This window comes from Pseudophryne corroboree, chromosome 2 (assembly GCF_028390025.1).
Source record: "Pseudophryne corroboree isolate aPseCor3 chromosome 2, aPseCor3.hap2, whole genome shotgun sequence".
NCBI classification, from domain to species: Eukaryota; Metazoa; Chordata; class Amphibia; order Anura; family Myobatrachidae; genus Pseudophryne; species Pseudophryne corroboree.
Genome location: NC_086445.1, coordinates 610,592,597 through 610,615,644, shown reverse-complemented (window position 1 = coordinate 610,615,644; position 23,048 = coordinate 610,592,597). Strand labels below are relative to the sequence as shown.

Below are 23,048 nucleotides of genomic sequence, written 5' to 3'. Positions count from 1 at the left end.
CTAGTATTGGGACCTAAGTTCATTAAGCTCTTAACATACAAAAATTTTCAGAGCTTAGCTGCGGGAAGTCGCCATCTTCAGGAGGGAAGTAGGTCTGGGTTGCCAAGGGGATCTAATCAGATTCCTCTGCTCCTATTTGGTTCCTTCTGAAGTCACACATTTGTGAACTTAAGTTTTTAGTGAAGGGAATCTCTGGGACAGCGGATCTTCAAAATGAATTGTCTCTGCAATGGAGCAATGTTGAATTGCTTCGATTATTTTATATCCACAGCTGCTACTGTACTTGCAGCGAGTTGGATACTTAATTATATGGGCCACCCAGTCCCCGATAATAACCATGATGAATAGGCCCCCTGTGTTGGATAAATGTTTTATTACCAACACGAATGTCACCGCACATGTGTGCTGCGATACAGTTATGTGTGCACTATGGCTGATCAGGGACAGGTTTATTTTTTTTTAAACACTCAACATGAAATTTATATATTTTTCCCAATGACAAAAAAATAATCACATTTGAAAGTGTATTTTGACTTAATATTGATATAATCTTATCAAGTAGGTGTAGTAACAGAAGAAACACAATTTATCCTTTAAACATCTATGCCCTTATTTATCAATGAGTGATACATTTCACTAGCCAACCAGCTCCTAAATGTCATTTTTCAAACCCAGCCTGTGACAAGGAAGTTAGGAGCCGATTGGCTAGTGCAATTTATCACTCACAGTGAAATGTATCACTCATTGATAAATAAGGGCATTAAAGAGTAGCCCACAATAAAACTAAACAAGGTATTTAGTGAAAAAGTTGGAGCAGAGAATCATGTTCAATAAAACGTTTTATTTTTTATCCAATGACCACAGAGTCTCTTCCTCAGTAATGATGTGCAAACTTCTGCAAATTGTAGAAATGTATGATGCATTCTGATCGCTCCCCACTGGAATATAGACACCGTCACCATTCATCTGGAGTGCACCAGAGAGAGAACAGTGCTAAGAGAGATTTCAAAGCTGTCCTTCTATCCGCTAGGGAATCAGATAGGCAATGCTCTCACATAAGTCCTCTACATGTTTCAGTTTGAATGTAGTTTTAAGGCTCATATCCAAGTGAGGAATGCCTGATGTACATAACTCAAGCCAATCACAGTTTCCAAAGACAAGATACACACTTAGTCGGTGGGGTCCTGGCACTCTTGACAATCTACCATATCTTCTGAATAATTTTCTATCTGAATTGTAGTTGTGTGAAAGTTAAATTTACTCTGTAGCTGAGAACTTGCCTCTTTCAGCACCATCTGAGCGTTTGCATTTTCATCTGTGACAAAAAGGAAAGTAACACAAGAAGTCAGTCACCAGTGACAAACATTTTTCAGTTAATTGCCAGTTTGATAAGTAGTCACTTACTAATCGCAATGTGAACGGAAAGGACGGGCTGCGACACGGTCAAAGCCCAGATGTGGAGGCTGTGCAGAGCTTTCACTCCATTTATAGAAAGAAGAGTATCCTTTACCATGTTAAAGTTCACACCCTTGGGAGTACCTACAATAACAAACAAATGTCTCAAATCATGAATAGAATCCTAAAGGTGCATACACACCGATAGATTTGGCAAAAGATGTGGGCGTTCCCGATTGATCGGAACGACCAATCTTTCAAATCATTCCATGTGTATGAAAGATAAATCTGCCAATGCGCATACCCACCACTCGTTTATTGGGGTCTATGATCTTTCATGCATGCAGAAAGATCATAGACCAATCTTTTGCAATGTGTTCAAATAGTTTTGTGTGTATGCACGATGAACGACTTGGTGAAAGCTGAATGACTGACTACCCACTCCCCACCACCATTTCCCCTTTCTGTGCCAGGCTGGATGGAGAAGACACACAGACAGCAGTTCATCTGTTTTCACAGTTTCTACAAGCAGCATGTAAGTACATGTTGCTGAAAGGCTGCTGGCCACCAATGTATTTATAAGCCTTGCAGCAATGTATTTTTCACTGTCCACCAATGTGTCCCATACCTGTCTCCCAAACACTGGCCAGCATTGTTTATGCAGTGTTTCCCATGACTCTGCACACTGTGTCCCTTATGCCAAAGCAACTCAACACACTTTGGGCCTACTTCAGAGCTGTTCGTAGATGTGTACGATCACTATCTCTGGCATGAGGTAAAAATGTAGGTGCTTTTTGTAGCCTCAACTTCGGCCACACCCATTATTTAAATTTTACCCAGGACAAGATCAATCTTGTGTATTTTTGTGTAAATGATAATCGTTAAAGATCGATCGTTTTTGTCCAATCATTCATTATTTTATGCCAAATCGTTTGTCCTGGAAATCGTTAACGATATTGGATCGTTTGCCAAATCTATCCGTGTGTATGTATCTTAACATTGCTTGCAACTCATACCTTTCTAATGTCATAATCAACATATGCATGTTGTTACTAACGCTTTATAGTGGCTTACCTTCCATCAGCACAAGCAGAACGTCTCTAAGAATGGTCAAAGTAGTTCCCAAAACAAGGACAGAGAACAGGAACGTGCAGATAGGGTCAATCATTTTATATTCTGGCTGGTAGAAGAGATTTTCAAATAAGTGAGATAAATGGAATGTAGGAAACCTATTTAAAGCATATAATGTAATAAATATACAAAACGACCTATCATAGGCACCAGAAAAAAAAGAACATGAAGGAATTACCTTAAAATAGATGACATAGGCTGCAACTAGGACACCAAGGCTCTGGAGTAAATCTCCAATCACATGAATAAAAGCAGCACGGACACTAGGGTTTTGTAGCTCTCCATGGTCATGTGAATGAGAGTGCGAGTGTGACTCTCCAGATCCATGACTATGTCCATGTCCAGTCTGATGAAGTGTCACACCCATTCTACGGGACAGAAAGTTAGAATAATAACATGATGTATGAATGCAGAGAGGATTTCTTTGGCTGTGAAAAATATTTGAGTTTATAAACTTTTCAGATATCAGGGAGAAACTTGGAGAGAGATAAGTGGATAAAGAAAGTGTCAACCTATAAGCTCCTTGCTCGCATTTTACAACCACAGCCTGTAAAAATGACAGAAGCGAATTGGTTCATACATTATTTCTCCCCAAGCTTTGTAAATTTTCCTCACCATCTCATAGTCAAGTTTTACTTTTGCACAGGCTATCACATTAACACTGTAGGCTAAATGACATTCCAAGGTGTATATATCATATACTATATATTTATTATCTCTATCATATAATGTTTATATTTTAATTTTTTTTCTTTTCTTTTTTATTGTGACAAGATCACTGGAATAGTGGTGGAAGGCAGGTATATTAGCCCCAGGTTTTTTACCTATACGTTTTAAAACCCCAGGAATAATGTTGGTTCTGCTGGAAGCTTTTGATAAGAACTGGATTAGGGTTCTGGGGTTGGATGTGAGGAGAGGGTGGGTTCTCCATCCATTTAGACACACTTCGGGTCTTTGGGCTTTTAGCCCCACAGAAGGCTAATAAGGGCTTCAGCTGTAAGGGTGTGTTTAAAAGGTTGTCAGCCTGATCATTGGTCACACTGCTAAAGCTGCGCATACACTATACAATAATTTGGCAGATTATCTACCAGATCTGACTTGTTGGAAGGAAAATCTGGTAACTGATGAAAGCATGACAAACTATTTACTACAAAACACTGGAAAATTAACTAAAACGACTGTTTAGGCAAATTGGTTAACTCATGTATTTAACCAATACGTATGACCACTAGATTCCACTGTTTAGGAGCAAAATGGTTGATTGTCATTTGTTCTCATCCATTAGCAGATTGGGATACTGTGGATATTGGATATTGTTAGGGAACTCTATCACGGTTTGTGTGAGAGCCCTAGAGCTGGTGAGAGGGTCTTCTGCCAATAATAGCCCCTCACTGCTCCCTACACACTACCAGCAGCGACGAGCGCAGGGGATGGGGGGGTTGTGGCTTTAGTGAGCAGGGGCCATGCTGCATAATCCGCAACATAGTGCATACACACTGGAGGATAATCGTGAACAATGTGTCCTATTCAGGGACATATCGATATCATCCTAGTGTGTATGACATGCACTCCATGTACTTATGTTGCATGCTGGACTTAAACCCTTAGCTGTAGGGGCTCACACAATAGGCTGGAGACCACATGATATTGAGCTGGAGTATAAACAGAGTTAATATGAACACAGGAGCACAGAGAGTTAAGGTCAGGTCTGGGCAAGGATCACAGAAAGGGCAGATGGGGAACAGTGAGATGGATTGTAGGCACTCTGCAGATGGTACAACTGATGAGGCAGACAAAGGGTTAACACACTCTGGAGCAGGACGAGGGTACAGACAGGGCAAAGGCTAGGTTTCAGACAGGCAGAGACCATGGTCCAGCAACTTACACCAACAGGGTATGAATTATAAATGGCACTGAAGAGCTGAGCAGCCTTAGATAGGAAGCTGAGCCAATGAGGAGAGCCAGACTGGGAGTGTCATAACTACAAATTCAGTGCAGCTGAAGCGCTGCAAGTACAGCCACAGCATCCTGGTTACTAAAAGACAGTGGACCCAGCATTCCCAGCAGCCTCACGGTGTGCCAGTTGCCTAGTGACCAACGGAGATCCCCGGGCGGAAGTACTATGACGTCCCCATCACCTAGCAACAAGCCATGGTGGCTTCCTAACAGGCACCGAGCAAAATAGTTTACTAGCTGATGAGGCTGGTTTCAAACAAGCAAAGGTTTGCTGGGTGGAACATTTTCCCATTTTCACCCACTTAGGAGTCAAAGTTTGAAGAATCCCTGCTTAATGGGTGACTGCAAATAACTGTCACAGTTTCCAGAGGACCCAGTAGGTCATCCAGCAGGTGCACAGGGAGAGTTCACCAACTGTCACATTTTCCAGAGCACAATGGTGATGCACTGTAAATGGAAGGCAGATGTTTTGCCACACAACTCTGAAACGAAGCAACTAATTACAACGCCAATATTATTTCTACAGAAGACATTTTATTTCATATATGATGTGCCATGATCAGACTAAGGCACCATAGAAATATGTCATGCATAAAAGAGATTTTATAATATATATATATATATATATATATATATATATATATATATATATATATATATATATATATATATATAGAGGAGAAATGGTGTACCCGGCACTCCTTATTAGCCAATGGTTTATCCGCTGTGGTGCCCTCCGGGTGACTCTAGGTCACTGATATGTAGCGTGGATTTGGCGGCGGCACTCAGACAGACTCATCAAGGTAACAAACAGGTCATTTATTAGACGGTCTAATAAATGACCTGTTTGTTACCTTGATGAGTCTGTCTGAGTGCCGCCGCCAAATCCACGCTATATATATATATATATATATATATATATATATATATATATATATATATATATATATATATATATATATATATATATATATATATATATATATATATATATATATATATATATATATATATATATATATATATATATATATATATATACACACACACATATACATATACATATACACACACACACACACACACAAACAGCGACTCCTAGCATGCAGCGGCACTCAGGGAAAAAAACTCATGGGTATTCCAAACAAATGGTGTTTATTCCATGGTGATACAAAAGCAGATCCAACGTTTCGGGGTGCTAACTCCCCTTTGTCAAGGTGAACAAAACAGAAGTTTTTTTTCCCCTGAGTGCCGCTGCATGCTAGGAGTCGCTGTATGTATTACAGATTCCAGAGGGCACCGGGGCTTCGTTTATTGTGAAGGGTGAGTGCCAATCCGTTGCTGTATATTATATATATATATATATATATATATATATATATATATATATATATATATATATATATATATATATATATATATAATATGAGTATCATATGAAACGATGGTTTAGTGTACATTATTTTCAATTATTGATAAAAACTTTTTTTCAATGAAAGTACAAAAGAAAGGATACAGATAATGTTGTATGTGTCTCTATTTGTGTAGTGGGGCATTGGCTTACGTACATGATGTTTACAGCTACTGCACATGCAGATGTTATTAGCATTGCTTCCCCTTCAATTTCATAGTTTCCTGAAATTATTCTTTCTACTGCCAAGTAAACCAAGACTCCAGTTACCACCCAAATTGACAGGACAGACAAGAGGGCTCCTAAAATTTCTGCAATTAAGAGAAAACAAATTTAAGATGCTGTAAGTAGAGCTCAAACAATAAAAAAAAGGTCTCAAAAAAACAAAAAACAAACAAACACCACACACACACACACACACACACACACACACACACACACACACTACTATTCTATATACTGTATATTTTGTTTCCAAAATCTCCACATGAACCAACCACCACCGCCAATGTCAAAGTGCCTCCATACCTGCCCGGTGCCAGCCAAAATTCATTGTTTTTGTGGCTGGGCGAGTGGACATCCAGAGGGCAAATAAACTGATCATCATGCTTGCAAAGTCTGTCAGCAGGTGTGCAGCATCTGTCATTATGGCCAAACTGTGTGCAAAGTACCCACCTGGAAAACAAGAGAAGGTAGAATGGCAAATATTGTAAAAGGAACTTTTTTTTAAGCTTATAAAAGCAAAACTGTACTATGTACTTCATTGTAGGTAGAATATAATAAACTAGTGGTACTCATCCCTGGCAGCAGAGCCGGCCCTAGGCATAGGCAAATGCCTAGGGCATTGGGTATGCCTAGGGTCACAAGAAGCTTCTGCTGATTAAAATCATATGCAGCATGCCTATATTCTGTGTGTGACTGCGGCTGTATCTGCATACGAAATGCAACTTTACAGTGTATATAATCAGCAGAAGCTTCTTGTGCATCCTAGCCACATAGTAATGCAAATAAAATGCATTTTGTCAAAAAAGGCATCCGACATTAGCGGAGCTGCCAGCTGACTCATGCCAAGCATCTCCAGCTGCATGGCGTATTGAGGCAAGACGTATGAGGACACATCTGTATCCAAGCAGAGGTCACAGTGTTAGCAGCCATGTGAATGCTGTGTGCGGGTGGGTTGGTTGTAATATACTGTTCGGCATGTGTGTAAGGGGCATTATGTGTATAAGGGCATTAATAAAAGGTTGGGATAATGTGTAAGACGCATTAGGTTTATAAGGGCGTTAATAATGTGTGTCATATGTGTATGGGGCATTGCTGTGTGGTATTATGTGTATAAAGGCATTACTAATGTGTGGCATTTTGTGTATAAGGTGCTCTACTATGTGGCATAACGTATAAAAAGAACACTACTGTGTGGCCTAATGTGAATAAAGAGCAAAATGGTGTGGTGTAATGTGAATAAGGAGCAATTCAGTGTGATGTAGTGTGAATAAGGGGCACTACTGTGAGGCATAAGGTATATAAGGTAAAGTGGTACTACTGTGTGATGTAATGCAAATAAGGGACACTATCGCATGATAAAATGTGAATAAAGTTAGACTACTGTGTGGTGTAATTTGAATTGGGGGGTACTATCGTGCGGCCATGCCCCTTCCCAGCTAGAAATATGCCCCTTTTTGTGCGGTGTGCCAAATGGGCGCACTGTTCCTATTTAAAATATAGGGGGTAGGAGCACCAAAATGAGGTCTGCTATTGGTGAGGGGTGATGGTGCTGGGAAAGGGATGCAGGGTCAGAGGTGGAACTAGCAGTGGTGCTAGGGAGCACCAGTCACAATCTTGCCTAGGGCATCATATTGGTTAAGGCTGGCTCTGCCTGGCAGTTTACATAACTCTTACAAGCATCGGTACCTTTCAGCATTTGGACACCTGCATTCTCTATGCACCCTTTGGGCAGACGGTAACAGAGCAAAGTGAATTTGAAACTACTGTTTGTCATGCCAACACCCTTAAATAGGAGTATATAGTAAGAGCCATACTGTATGTACAGGCTGACAACTTAGTTCAAACTAACTTCACTACATTGCTTAGATAGGTGCGCCAAGAAATTAGAAAGCAACTGTAGAGACAACAAGCTGGATTTAAAACCCAGTAGAGCATGCATATTTTTCTTTAATTGAATAATGCCTACAAATCAAAGAAAGAATGTTTTCTAGTTTGTGTTGACTTTTAAAGTGCAGTTGACATTGTGGACCAAGAATCTGCTTGGTGTGCCCTCAAGGCAGACAACATCCCACTTAACACCCTTAGGGGTATATGCAATTGCGGTCGAATTCCGTCTGGAATTCGACCGTTTTTTAATTCGACAGTTAGACACCCTCCCGCCGGGACCCGAATTCGACATATTCAATAAAAAACAGATTCGACAGTCCCGCTGTCGAAAAACGGACCAATTGACTGACTGATAGTGTGCGTCCTGGATTCGACTTCATGGACGGCACAAAATTGTTTAAAAAACCCTGGAAAAAAAAAAATGTGTGGGGTCCCCACTCCTAAGCATAACCAGCCTTAGGCTCTTTGAGCCGGTCCTGGTGCAAAAAATACGGGGGACAAGACGTAGGGGTCCCCGGTATTTTTCACTCCAGCACCGGGGGCTCCACTAGCTGGAGAGATAATGCCACAGCCGGGGGACACTTTTATACCGGTCCCTGCGGCCGTGGCATTAAATCCCCAACTAGTCACCCCTGGCCGGGGTACCCTGGAGGAGTGGGGACCCCTTAAATCAAGGGGTCCCCCCCCTCCAGCTACCCAAGGGCCAGGGGTGAAGCCCGAGGCTGTCCCCCCCCCCCCATCCAAGGGCGGCGGATGGGAGGCTGATAGACAAGTGACAAAATAAAGAATATTGTTTTTTGTAGCAGAACTACAAGTCCCCGCAAGCTGGTACTTGGAGAACCACAAGTACCAGCATGCGGGGGGGGGGGGGGAGAGAAACGGGCCCGCTGGTACCTGTAGTTCTACTGCAAAAAAAATACCCAAATAAAAAACAGTGTACACACACACACACACCGTGATAGTAAAACTGTATTACATACATGCACACCGACACACACATACTTACCTATGTTGACACGCCGACTTGGTCCCCTTCACCAGTAGAATCCATGGTGTACCTGTAAATAAAATTATACTCCCCAAAATCCTGCGTAGATCTGTCCTCTTCTTGTTTGTAATCCACGTACTTAGCAAAATAATAAAACGCAAAACTCGATCCACGCACTGCAAGGGGTCCCCTGTTTACACATGGGACCCCTTTCCCCGACTGCTGAGACCCCCTGTGACTCCTGTCACAGAGGGTCCCTTGAGCCAATCATGGAGCGCCACATCGTGGCACTCTCCTGATTGGCTGTGCGCGTCTGAACTGTCAGACGGCGCACTCGAGATACAATGTAGCACATAGGCGCTCCATTGTATCCAATGGTGGGAACTTTGACCGCAAGTAATCTCAACCGCTGACGCAAAGTTCCCACCATTGGATACAATGGAGCGCCTATGTGCTACATTGTATCTCGAGTGCGCCGTCTGACAGTTCAGACGCGCACAGCCAATCAGGAGAGTGCCACGATGTGGCGCTCCATGATTGGCTCAAGGGACCCTCTGTGACAGGAGTCACAGGGGGTCTCAGCAGTCGGGGAAAGGGGTCCCATGTGTAAACATGGGACCCCTTGCAGTGCGTGGATCGGGTTTTGCGTTTTATTATTTTGCCAAGTACGTGGATTACAAACAAGAAGAGGACAGATCTACACAGGATTTTGGTGAGTATAATTTTATTTACAGGTACACCGTGGATTCTACTGGTGAAGGGGACAGAGTCGGCGTGTCAACATAGTAAGTATGTGCGTGCCGGTGTGCATGTATGTAATAAAGTTTTACTATCACGGTGTGTGTGTGTGTGTACTGTTTTTATTTGTTTTGTTTTTTTTGCAGTAGAACTACAGGTACCAGCGGGCCCGTTTCCCCCCCCGCATGCTGGTACTTGTGTTTCTCCAAGTACCAGCTTGCGGGGGGAGGCTTTCTGGGACTTGTAGTTCTGCTACAAAAAAAACGAGTTTTATGGTAAGAACTTACCTTTGTTAAAACTCTTTCTGCGAGGTACACTGGGCTCCACAAGGAATGGACAATGGGGTGTAGAGTAGGATCTTGATCCGAGGCACCAACAGGCTCAAAGCTTTGACTGTTCCCAGAATGCATAGCGCCGCCTCCTATATCACCCCACCTCCCTGCACAGGATCTCAGTTTTTAGTTAACCAGTCCAATGCAGTAGCAGGAAAAGAGACGACAACGGTTAGTAGCCACAACACCGCATTCTCACGACAGGAGACGTGTCAGCGGCTAATGCCAAACCTACCCAAAGAAGCTAAGTGCGTCAGGGTGGGCGCCTTGTGGAGCCCAGTGTACCTCGCAGAAAGTTTTAACAGAGGTAAGTTCTTACCATAAAACTCGTTTTCTGCTGCGGGGTACACTGGGCTCCACAATGAATGGACAATGGGGATGTCCTAAAGCAGTTCCTTATGGGAGGGGACGCACTGTAGCAGGCACAAGAACCCGGCGTCCAAAGGAAGCATCCTGGAAAGCAGCAGTATCGAAGGCATAGAACCTTATGAACGTGTTCACAGAGGACCACGTAGCCACCTTGCACAATTGTTCAAGGGTCGCACCACGTTGGGCCGCCCAAGAAGGTCCAACAGACCGAGTAGAATGGGCCTTAAGGTGATCAGGAGCAGAGAGACCAGCCTTCACATAAGCATGTGCAATCACCATTCTAATCCATCTGGCCAGAGTTTGCTTGTGAGCAGGCCAGCCCCGTTTGTGAAACCCAAACACAACAAAAAGAGAATCCGATTTCCTAATAGGAGCAGTTCTCTTCACATAGATACGGAGAGCCCGTACTACATCCAAAGACCGCTCTTTGGGAGACCGATCAGGAGAAACAAGTGCCGGAACTACAATCTCCTGATTAAAAGGTGGAACGAAGAAACCACCTTAGGTAGATAGCCAGGACGAGTCGTAAGAACCGCCGGGTCACGGTGAAATATCATATATGGGGAACTACAGGACAAGGCACCCAAATCCAACACTCTTCTAGCTGAAGCAATAGCCAGCAGAAACACCACCTTAAGGGAAAGCCACTTAAGGTCAGCTGAACCAAGAGGTTCAAACGGAGACTCTTGTAACGCCTCCAAAACCACAGACAAGTCCCAAGGAGCCACAGGCGGGACATAGGGAGGTTGGATACACAACACGCCCTGAGTAAAGGTATGCACATCAGGTAAGGTCACAATTTTTCTCTGAAACCACACCGACAAGGCAGATATTTGAACCTCGAGGGAGGCCAAACGCAGGCCTAAGTCCAGGTCCTGCTGAAGAAAAGCCAACAACTTGGCTATACTAAACTTGGAAGCACCAATCGTTAGATGCGCACCAAAAACAAAGTAAGAATGCCAGACCCTATAGTAAATCCGAGCCGAAGCCGGTTTCCGGGCCCGCAACATAGTTTGAATGACCGCCTCAGAAAACCCTTTAGCCCTTAAGATGGAAGCTTTAAGAGCCACGCCGTCAAAGACAGCCGGGCTAGGTCCTGGTAGACACAGGGGCCCTGAACGAGGAGGTCTGGGCATTGTGGAAGTAGGATTGGACGCTCTGACGATAGGCCTTGCAGGTCTGAGAACCACTGCCGTCTGGGCCACGCTGGAGCTATGAGAAGCAGAATTCCTTTTTCTTGCTTGAACTTCCGAATTACCCTGGGCAGGAGTGACATCGGAGGGAACACGTACGGCAGCCGAAACCTCCACGGCACCGCCAGCGCATCCACAAATGCTGCTTGAGGATCCCTTGTCCTTGCTCCAAAGACCGGAACCTTGTGATTGTGTCGAGACGCCATCAGATCTACGTCTGGAAGGCCCCACCTTTCCACTAGGAGTTGAAACACTTCTGGATGCAAGCCCCACTTGCCGGCATGCACGTCCTGACGACTGAGAAAGTCCGCTTCCCAATTCAGGAATCCCGGAATGAATATTGCCAATATGACCGGTAGATGGTGTTCTGCCCACTGTAGAATCCGAGAGACTTCCTTCATTGCTAGGCGGCTTCGAGTGCCGCCTTGATGATTTATGTAAGCCACTGTGGTGGCGTTGTCAGACTGTACTTGAACAGGACCGTTCTGAATTAAATGCTGGGCTAGGTTCAAGGCCTTGAAGACCGCCCGCAACTCCAGAATATTGATCGAGAGGAGGGACTCCTCCTTGGTCCACCGCCCCTGAAGGGAGTGTTGTTCCAGCACCGCGCCCCAACCTCTTAGACTGGCATCTGTCGTCAATAGGACCCAGTCGGATATCCAGAACGGATGGCCCCTGCACAGTTGTTGGTCCCGGAGCCACCAGAGCAGCGACAGACGGACCCCCGGAGTCAATGAGATAATTTGAGACCTGATCCGGTGAGGCAGGCCGTCCCATTTGGCTAGAATCAGCCTCTGGAGAGGGCGAGAGTGAAATTGAGCGTACTCCACCATGTCGAATGCTGACACCATAAGGCCCAGCACCTGCATCGCCGAATGTATCGACACTTGCGGACGAGATAGGAAGCAACGAATCCGGTCCTGAAGTTTCAGGACTTTCTCCTGAGACAGGAACAACCGCTGGTTGTGAGTGTCCAATAGTGCTCCCAGATGCACCATGCTCTGAGCAGGGATCAGGGATGACTTCTTCCAGTTGATGAGCCACCCGTGGGCTTGCAGAAACCGGACCGTCACATCTAGATGACGCAGGAAAAGTTCTGGGGAATTTGCCAGGATTAACAAGTCGTCCAAATACGGCAGTATCCTGACCCCTTGACGGCGGAGTACCACCGTCATCACCGCCATGACTTTTGTAAAGACTTGCGGAGTCGTTGTTAAACCAAAAAGGTAACGCCCAAAACTGGTAATGGCAGTTGCCAATCGCAAATCTCAGGTATTGCTGATGAGACACTGCTATAAGAATATGCAGGTAAGCATCCTGTATATCCAGGGAGACCATGAAGTCCCCAGGTTCCAAGGCCAGAACTATAGAGCGAAGGGTTTCCATTCGGAACTTGGAAACCTTCACAAACCTGTTCAATGCCTTGAGGTTGAGAATGGGCCGGGAGGACCCATTCGGTTTCGGGACTAGAAACAGCGGAGAATAGTACCCCCGGCCCCTCTGCGCAAGAGGCACCTGTACTACGACTCCTGTATCCAGGAGGGTCTGTACCACCGAATGTAGAGTGTTTGCCTTTGTCTTGTCTAACGGGACAACTGTCTGGCAAAATCGATCAGGGGATCGGTTTTTGAAGGCTATGGCGTAACCTCGAGTGACGACTTCCCGTACCCAGGCATCTGAAGTGGTCTTCAACCATCCCTGGGTATACCCTAGAAGCCGGCCCCCCCCACCCTGGGATCCCCCAGAGGGAGGCCCGCCCCGTCATGCGGCAGGTTTATCTGTCTTGGAAGCTGGCTGACGGGCCACCCAGGCTCTTTTGGGCTTAGGCTTACCAGGTTTGGAAGTGCGGGCCTGCTTGTTGTACGCCTGACCTTTTGCTTTACCTGAAGGATGAAAGGGGCGAAAGGAAGTACCTTTAGCCTTCGACACAGAAGGAGCAGTACTTGGCAGACAGGCAGTTTTGGCAGTAGCCAAGTCAGCCACAATCTTATTTAAATCCTCCCCAAACAGAATATCTCCCTTAAAAGGGAGTACCTCCAGGGTTTTTCTAGAGTCCAGATCCACAGACCAGGATCTCAGCCACAATATCCGGCGAGCCAGGACTGACGTAGTAGAGGCCTTGGCTGCCAGGATACCAGCATCAGAAGCCGCCTCTTTAATATAACGAGAAGCTGTGACAATATAAGACAAGCATTGTCTAGCATGGTCAGAGGAGATTTCAGCATCTAACTCCAAGGCCCATGCTTCAATGGCCTCTGCAGCCAAAGTAGCTGCAATAGTGGGCCTTTGTGCAGCACCAGTGAGGGTGTAAATCGCTTTCAGACAACCCTCCACAGGTTTATCCGTAGGCTTTTTTAGAGACGTGACGGTGGTGACCGGTAGAGCTGAGGAAACCACCATCCTAGCCACATGCGAGTCCACTGGAGGAGTTTTCCCAGGGTTCCTGACGTATATCAATTAGGTGGTCAGAGTGAGGTAAAACTTGTTTAATCACCTTCTGACGCTTGAACCTATCTGGTTTCTTAGGAGGAACGGATGGCTCGGGATCATCCGTAACCTGTAAACTTAACTTAATAGCCTCCAAAAGATCAGGAACATCCACATGTGAACCACCCTCCCCATCAGCCGTATCAGAGTCAGAACCTGTGGGGTCAGTGTAAGTGCCGTCATCATCCGACGAGGTGTCAGTGACAGCAGTGGATTGTGAGGAGACAAGCGCTCGCTTAGAGGTCCCCTTGGACGTAGGCGAGCGACGGTCAGACTTTTTAGTAGTCAGGGACTGGTTCAACTTCTTTATTTGAGCAGATAAATCATCCGCCCATGGCAGGGACCACAAACGGTTGCACCGGCATTGGGGGTCCCATAGGGGGTGTTAGTTTATAAACTAGCGTATGCAGAAGCGTGGAAAAAGTGGCCCACGGCGGGTCATTATTTGCCCCCGTTGCCACAGTCCCACTGGGGGGCAAGGAGCCTCCAGAACCAGAGCCCAAAGCTGCTATATTCTCCTCATAGGTATCTGCGGCTTCAGCAACACCGGCAGTGTGTTCAGCCCCAGGCCCGTTACCCTCAGAAGCAGACATGATATAACTTGCAGTATCAGGTAATACAGTACAATTTGTCAGCTGCACAATACCTCTAGCCCAAACCCCTGTGTAGTGTAGTCAGCACCAGCAGAGATAAAGGAGAGATATGGTGACTAAATCACAGAGAAAAATACGTAATACAGTATATCTTTGTGAAAATCCTATATTAGATAAAACCTGACGCACCAAGCCCCCTCAGGTTATAGAATATAGGGATAGCAGGTTGAGTGAGAGACACGAAATGGACACCACTCAGCTATCAAATGCACACACAAATAGTCACAGTCTGTACAATGCAGAGGTTATTACTAACAATAATACTGCACTGGACTAGCAGACACAGCTATATAACAATAGATATAACAGTACACAGTAAGAACTGGATGTATATCACAGGGTGATTGTACTAGGAAACCCTGACTAAGTGCACTCTTTCTTAACTAACACGGACTAAAAAAGGCAGGTAGAATACTTAACTGTCTTGTAAAGTCACAGCACTGACAACCAGGCGGCTTTACATAGGAGGATTTGCCCAAGCATTCCCAGGAAGTGAGCTGAGGGATAATGGCGCCGCAGACACTGCCAGGGAGTGAGGGACAGATATTCAGCTCCAGGGCGGGAACATTTGCAGAAAATGGCGCCCTGGGGCTGGGGGAGGGGCTTCAGGTCAAGCTTTATCCCCCTGCTGGCAAAACCACCGGGTACTGCGGGCTCTAATAAAACGGTTTATAGAGAAAATCTGACCTGTCTTATGCCCCGGTGATCTAGTGGGATCGCCTGTACTGCCAGTGTCCACCGCCAGCGTGCACGGCCCGCTTCCCACTGACCGTGCCGGATCGCGATAAAAACCGGGTCCCGCAAGCGGGACCCACTTACCACCTCCCGAAGCGCGGCCACGCGTTCCCGGACAGCCCCCGTCGTGTGTGCCTGACAAGAAGAAAACCGGAGCCTCCTGCTATAGTTACCCGGCAACCAGGGCTCGGGAGTGTACAGCGCCGCTGGGGAGAGCCGGAGCTGCAGCTGTGAATGTCCACTGACATGCAACACTGCTGCTGCCCTTGAAGTCTTCACTTTTTTCCTCAGAAAAAAGCTCTTCTTAGGGCTGCCTGGAGCAGCCCCTCTGTTAAGTGCCTGATACTGCAGCACCAACTACAAAACTGAGATCCTGTGCAGGGAGGCGGGGTGATATAGGAGGCGGCGCTATGCATTCTGGGAACAGTCAAAGCTTTGAGCCTGTTGGTGCCTCGGATCAAGATCCTACTCTACACCCCATTGTCCATTCCTTGTGGAGCCCAGTGTACCCCGCAGCAGAAACAATATTCTTTAATTTTGTTATTTGGCTATCAGCCTCCCATCCGCCGCCCTTGGATAGGGGGGGGGGGGGGGGACATCCTCGGGCTTCACTCCTGGCCCTTGGGTGGCTGGAGGGGGGACCCCTTGATTTAAGGGGTCCCTACTCCTCCAGGGTACCCCGACCAGGGGTGACTAGTTGGGGATTTAATGCCACGGCCGCAGGGACCGGTATAAAAGTGTCCCCCGGCTGTGGCATTATCTCTCCAACTAGTGGAGCCCGGTGCTGGTGTGAAAAATACGGGGGACCCCTACGTCTTTTGTCCCCCGTATTTTTTGCACCAGGACCGGACGCAGAGCCCGGTGCTGGTTGTTAAAATACGGGGATCCCCTGTCATTCCCCCCCGTATTTTTACAACCAGGACCGGCTCAAAGAGCCCGAGGCTGGTTATGTTTAGGAGGGGGGACCCCACTTATATTTTTTCTTGATTTTTAACCCATTCCCACTGAAAAAAAAGCTCTGATCTGATCATATTATTTTAGTCAGTAAAAAAAAAAAATATATATATTCTTTTAAAAAAATATATTAAATAATACTTGTGGCTCCTAATAGACAAACCAAGCAGATAATCCCTTCTAATATAAATAGATATGCTATTAGCAATAAAAAAATAAATTAAAAAAAACATGTTTCTAAAAATTTTTATTAGATCCCGCCAGCAAAATGAGGCGGACTGAAATTGACGAAATGACTGTCGAAAAGCACTGTTGTAGAATCATCATTCTTCAATTGAATATACTTTTGTCGAAAAGCCGCATTTTTACCATTGCAGACATGTCGAATTTGACAACTGTCGAATTGCAAAAAGTCGAATCTGAAACGACAGTTTTTTTTGTCGAAAAGTACCGTATTGCATTGTCGAATCATTTTTTTTGTGTCGAAAATGCCCAGTGTTTCGACATTTGCGGCAATTTGACCGCAATTGCATATGGCCCTTAAGGTGCTTTGAGCTCTCTACTACAATGGATCAAACATAGTTAAATATGCAGGCCGAATGTCACAACTATTCACAATCTCAATTGGTGTCAAGCAAGATTGTATAGTATTACCCATGCCCTTTAACATAGCTATGGACTGGATTTTCAGAAAACCTTTTATAAATGAAATGGCCACAGTCACTGGCAAACATACAGCCTTCACAGATCTAGTCTACGCCGATGATATCTTCCTAGCCAAAAACATGCAGGATACCCAAAACATCCCAAATAAGTTCCACCAAATGCAGCAAAGCTTAGCTTACAAATAAAAAGATCAAGTACATTTTTACTGGAACCACACCTGTGCAGCTAAACCTAAAGGGAAAAGTCGGATAGCTTGAAATACCTAGGTTCAACTATAAATAGTCAACAGACAGCCACTACAAGCAGGGGCACTTCAAGAGGAGGCCCATGTGCAGGCTCTGTCTGGGCCCACTGCTCTTTAGCTGGGTGGGCTGTAGACTCTGGGCACAAGGGGACTGTAACGCTGTCCCAGAGTCTAGTGCGCGTATGCAGGACTCTCGAAAAATTAAAAACCAAATTACGGGTACATGTTAAATATAATGAAGAGGACATGCTTACATGATGGTTAACTAGAAAAGTATCTATTGTTAACGAATCCACTATATATGCACGTTCCCAGATTAAGGGGAACAAAAATGCACACACACTTATCCCAAGAAGCCATTTTGTTGTCCTAGAACCAAAACTTTTTTTCATACATGCCCTTGGTGCCTCTTCCTCACAAATTTTAGGAAGTATGCAGATACCTAGTTACTTAGTAGGGGGTAGTCCCATGAAAATTTGTTTACCTAGAGAAATGTAGATGAAATTAGGTACTTTGTAAAAAAAAAAAAAAAAAAAAAAAAAAAAAAAAAGGTAGACCAGTGGTTCTCAACTCCAGTCCTCAACTACCAACAGATCATGTTTTGTGGATATCTTTAATCGTTCTGAGAACGGTTACTCTATATAGCTGGATCAGTAATTATCCCACCTGGTTCCACAGACATCCTGAACATGTGACCAGCTGGGAAAACTTGAGGGTTGAGGTAGATAACAAATGATATTTCAGTACTTTTCCCTTCATCTCTTGAATGTGACACTTTTCTGCACCTATAGGCTATATTTACTTAACACTGGATTTTCATTTCAAAACCCTTGATTTTTGAAGGGTATGGGTCAGTAGGTCGACAAGACTTGGGTCATCATATGTTTTTTTACTTTTTTGGTGTAGTTTTCTTCGTAAAGTGTTGGGGAACCCCAATTATTGCACAGTGTCCCCTCGCATGGCTAGCTTCGCTCGCCATGCTTCGGGCAAGATGCCTCGCTCTGCTAACACTGCGATTGGCACAGGTTATGATCCACGTGGACTACGATTGGGAATAGTAAAGCATGAAAAAGTGGTTTTTTTTTTAAATGGGGGGGGGGGAGGAGTGTGAAAATCTCATGTCGACCTTTTTCCATGTCGACCAAATGACTGTCGACCTAATGACTGTATCACGTGTTTTTTTTAGATTTTGCCAGATTTGTAGGGGATTAATACAAAACAAGACTGATTTTGCATTTATGATCATTGTCCTTTCAAATATGACAAAAATTGTTTGAGATTTTTTTGCTTAGTAATTATACCAGTCTCTATATTCTTACAATGTAATTCAATAATTATATTTTACGAATAGACCATCTAATCAAAGCATAAATGTCATGTTTTTCACCTATAACCTCTCCAATCATGAAAAGCAGACAGACCGCCGATGCCACGTAAAGTTTCCTCCGAGCATGCTCCTTTTCTGTGCTGTGCAAGTCCTCATGTGCCCGGTGGGAGTGACAATGCTGGTTACCCTGGTGACCCAATTCAATGCCATTCAGATCTGACACATAGGTAAACACCTGGCTGTGGAATTCTTTTCCTTGGACTCCAGAGTATGACCTTAACAAAATCATAGCTTGTTATAGAGACCAATTATAAGGGAGGGGGGAATAAATGAAAACATGTTTTTAATACACACATGCGCACACACACAGTTACATACAGAGACAGGAGAGCCAACTAAAGGAATATGAATTAGTAATGTATATTGTGGGAGGGAGGTACTAAGCATGAAAAAGAGTGAAGAGCCAGTGGAGACGTTTCCCATGGCAACCCAATCGGCATTGACACAACATTTATAATTTACATACTAGAAAATTATTCAGAGCAACTAATTGGTTGCCATAGGCAACTTCTCCAGTGAGTCACTTCTCCACTCTTTTTATTGCTTAGTACATCTCCCCCAAAGGGAGGTATTTATTACTACAACTTTTCCACCCTTTATCAGCCGCCGTTTACACTGCACCTTGGACCCAGGTTATTCCTTGCTCAGCCCCGTTTTCACTGAACCTGTTTCTACCCTGCATGTCACTCATACACACTCACTTGAGGCGGACCTCTTCATACACAGTCAATCAGCAGCTTTTAAGCATAACCCAGGTAGCACCCTTTCCCGGGTTCAACCCTGGTAGCTACCAGTCACTCGTGCCAGGTTATTTTTTAAAGGACCCCTTTACACTGAGCCAAGACCTAGGTAGACCCAGCAATAACCCAGGTTATTGCAGCAGTGGAAAAGCTGTACAAAATTTTGATAAAGTACTAGCTAATCAGCTTCTGCTTACAGATTGTGGGCAGGATGTACTAAAGGGAAAATGCATTTTTGTATTATGTACAAACACCCGACTACCGCGTTTTCGCCGCACAGGGTATCACCATCTTTGGATGGAGATACCCTATAGAAGCCTATGGGCTTCTTACAGCCGGCCGCCGCAACCCGCCGCAGAAGCCTACCCCCCTCCCACCGGCATACCTTCCCCCAAGAAGCCTGGACCCGGAAGGAAATCTCCTCCTCCCCCTAGCAACGCAGCCGGAGGTCCTTCCGGCTGCAGAGGGGGGAGGAGGAGGCGCCGGGGACAGCCTGCTGCCTGCTTCCCGGCATGGGAGCAGGTGAAGAGCCCAGGGAGATGACGGAGACCCACCACACACCACCTCACAGGTATTGCGGGGAGCCTCCATCACTGCATTGCAATATTGATCGCATATGTTAGTACATATGCAATCAACATCGTTGCAATAGGCAGCGATGTATGTTGATACATCCCGCCCTGTGTCTGAAAAATGACAGGAGCGGATTGGTTGGTACTTTATTAAAATTTTAACTCTCTCCAAACTTTGATAAATACCCCTCCAAATGTCCTTATTGCCATTTTTAATTGTGGAGTTCAAATTAGAATGTCACCTATAAAATATATATATGTGTGTGTGTGTGTGTGTGTGTGTTCTTTCCAGCATAACTCTGGAATGCCTGCAGCAATTTGCACCAAACTCGGTACACATATGACCTATAATCTGGAACAAAATACTGTGGGGGTAAGACACCCCTAGATGTGTGTGTGTGTGGGGGGGGGGGTGTCATGTAAAAAAAAAATCGCCAAGATGAATGGGGGCACTCCCGATGCTGTTTCAGTCCAAGTGTCCTCCTCCTCTCAAAGCTAGCAGCTCCTCGCAGCGCTGGGTGGAGCACAAGGCAGTGTGGGAAACAGAGTAAGCCGGGACAGGGAGAGACATCTGATGTCACCACGTCTCTCCCGAATTGCACGGGGGGGGGGGGGGGGGGGGCAATGATTCTTCATCCAGGGCAGATTCCAGGCAGGCCGAGTGTCAAGGCAGAGACCCATGACGTAGCGGCAGCGCTCCCAAATCCCATGCAGAGGCGGCGCTGGCGGGAGACTGGCACCAGCAGGACTTCGAGACCTGAGATTGCGGCAGTGCAGGGGGGGGGGGGATGTGGTGCTCAGTCTTTTCAGAGGCGGCTGCTCAGGCAGCAGCGATTGAGAAGCTAAGCAAGGAGACCTAGGGCCCTTTGGAATAGAGTCAGACTATCCCTGCAAACCTTACATATTTAACATACAGCGGGCGGAGCTTGGCCTGTCATCCCAGCATTTACAGCACTGAGCAAGGCAGCATCAGAGGCGGGACAGCGAAGAGAAGGATACAGATTATTCTCCTAAGCGCCAGCCTTTTTACAGCATCAATCCGAGGAAGGCCTGCCCAGGAGGTGCAGCCTGACAAAGATTGGCAACAGTGGGCGGAGCATGTCCTGTTGTAAGTCTAATTAGTTTACCAGGAAATCCTTCAAAATTAAAGTTATATGCACAGAAATAATTGAAATACTGTAGTTAAGCATGGGTATTCAGCAAGTCCATTACAAAACAAAAAGGCAGGAAAAAAAATTAAAATACAAAAACACAGTTAACAGACAAGAATGATAATCAGTATTAACATTAATGATTATAGAGCTAAACTATCACAACAACAAAAAATATCTTAATTATAGGTTGATTAAAATGGCTTGAAAACCCTCTTGCCATGAAGTAGTTTATGGCAAGAGGTGTGCTATTAACTAAAAGGAGCAAAGGAACTCAATGCACTAATTTAACGTATGTTAAATTGGTTGCTCTTGGTTAATGCTAATTTGCATTTTGTTGACAGAAACTCGCAACAGCCAAGGAGATATTTCCATATTGAATAGCACCGTAACACCCAGACCAGTTTTCGGCTTGTAAGGAACGTCCTCTGTATAAGTACCATACTTTAAAAGTTCGTTATTTTAGAATATTGCAGATTTAATAAAGAGAACCCTGTGCAATGGATTTACAGTCTCAAAAATGATTAAATAAAAACCTATATTAATCCTAAGAAAAAGTCCTCTTTACAATTCAACACATACACCAAGAGAAGGACGGCAAACGTCTGGGGCAATTAGTAGACGTCACCTTAGAAATTCTAGATAAAACAATGTACAGGGCAATGTATAATTCTGGGACACATATAAACCGATACTTCAGCAGGTTAATACTAAATTCAGGTGTGTGACTATAGATTTGTCAAGAGGGGAACGAAACACGATACACCGCTTTAACTACCATTAATATATTGCGGATGGCAAACTTCGTAACGTTTCCATCTAGTTTTAAGAACGTTACATACTTGCGGGATATGTACAGACGCGATGGTGGGATGCAGGTGAGGGTATGTATGTATAAGGATGAACATAAATGTAATGTCTCACCGGCTGTCTCCTCTCAGTAGCTGTAACTTCTCCTCTCCGTCCATCTGGGAATCACTTGTTATTGGACGGTTACGTGTATAAAGCGATTTGTTTTACTGACTCAGATCTCTCCTCGGCTTATTCCGACCAGTGTGCTGCACTTCTTGTATAGCTTTCTTTAGTATTGTCGGTTTGTCTGTCCTTTTATCTCCTTGGATTCCGTGTGACCATAGCGCCGGGTGCAAAGAGCCGGCTGCAAAAATTCCCAAACCCCCAAACAGCGCCTCCCGTGTGCAGAAGCCTCCGACCCTGTGTCTGTTCCCTGCAGCTCTCACTCTTCTCATGGGAAAGCCGTCCCTTCATTCTTCGGGGCTTCCTCTATCATTGTTGCACACGGGCCCATGCATTCCAGAAAAGGCTGCTCACGCCACAGTTGCCAAATATCAGTAAATGTTCTGTATGTAGGCTTCAAGCATTGTAAGTTAAAGCAGTGGTTCTCAAACTCGGTCCTCAGGACCCCACACAGTGCATGTTTTGCAGGTAACCCAGCAGGTGCACAGGTGTATTAATTACTCGCTGACACATTTTAAAAGGTCCACAGGTGGAGCTAATTATGTCACTTTTAATTCTGTGAGGAGACCTGCAAAACATGCACCGTGTGGGGTCCTGAGGACCGAGTTTGAGAACCTGTGAGTTAAAGAAATAGTTATCTGTAAAAATACCATGAGTAACAGCAGTTTGTGTGCATCATTCAGGTGACTTGGGCTATGGTAGGGTTGTTAACCCATACCGCCCAATATGACCCATTCCAGGAAGGACAAAATGCTCTGCTTCGGGAATTGTCTTTCAATTTCTTATTGCCATCACCTGTGAGTATACAGGTGACAGCAATCATATATCAAGAGGGAAGGCCATGAACAGCATTTTTTTC

The 23,048-nt window shown here is 45.0% G+C and overlaps 1 protein-coding gene across 1 annotated transcript; it reads right to left on the bottom strand.

The window, feature by feature from the left end:
• Positions 1 to 821: 821 nt before the first annotated feature.
• Positions 822 to 22,665, bottom strand: SLC30A2 (solute carrier family 30 member 2). Its single transcript, XM_063954760.1, has 8 exons — positions 22,139 to 22,665; positions 18,752 to 18,966; positions 6,422 to 6,568; positions 6,051 to 6,204; positions 2,705 to 2,894; positions 2,470 to 2,575; positions 1,405 to 1,539; positions 822 to 1,315 (listed from the first exon to the last, which is right to left on the bottom strand). The coding sequence occupies exons 1-8, from the start codon at positions 22,180 to 22,182 to the stop codon at positions 1,170 to 1,172; spliced, it is 1,137 nt and encodes a 378-aa protein (XP_063810830.1). The 5' UTR covers positions 22,183 to 22,665; the 3' UTR covers positions 822 to 1,169.
• Positions 22,666 to 23,048: the final 383 nt, after the last annotated feature.

Coding starts and splice junctions, on each gene's coding strand:
- SLC30A2 (XM_063954760.1), bottom strand. CDS start 22,182: ATGGACGGAGAGGAGAAGTTACAGCTACTGAGAGGAGACAGCCG. Junction 2,576..2,704: donor CCTATGTCATCTATTTTAAG/GTAATTCCTTCA, acceptor CTCTTCTACCAG/CCAGAATATAAAATGATTGA. Junction 1,540..2,469: donor TCTGCTTGTGCTGATGGAAG/GTAAGCCACTAT, acceptor TTGTTATTGTAG/GTACTCCCAAGGGTGTGAAC.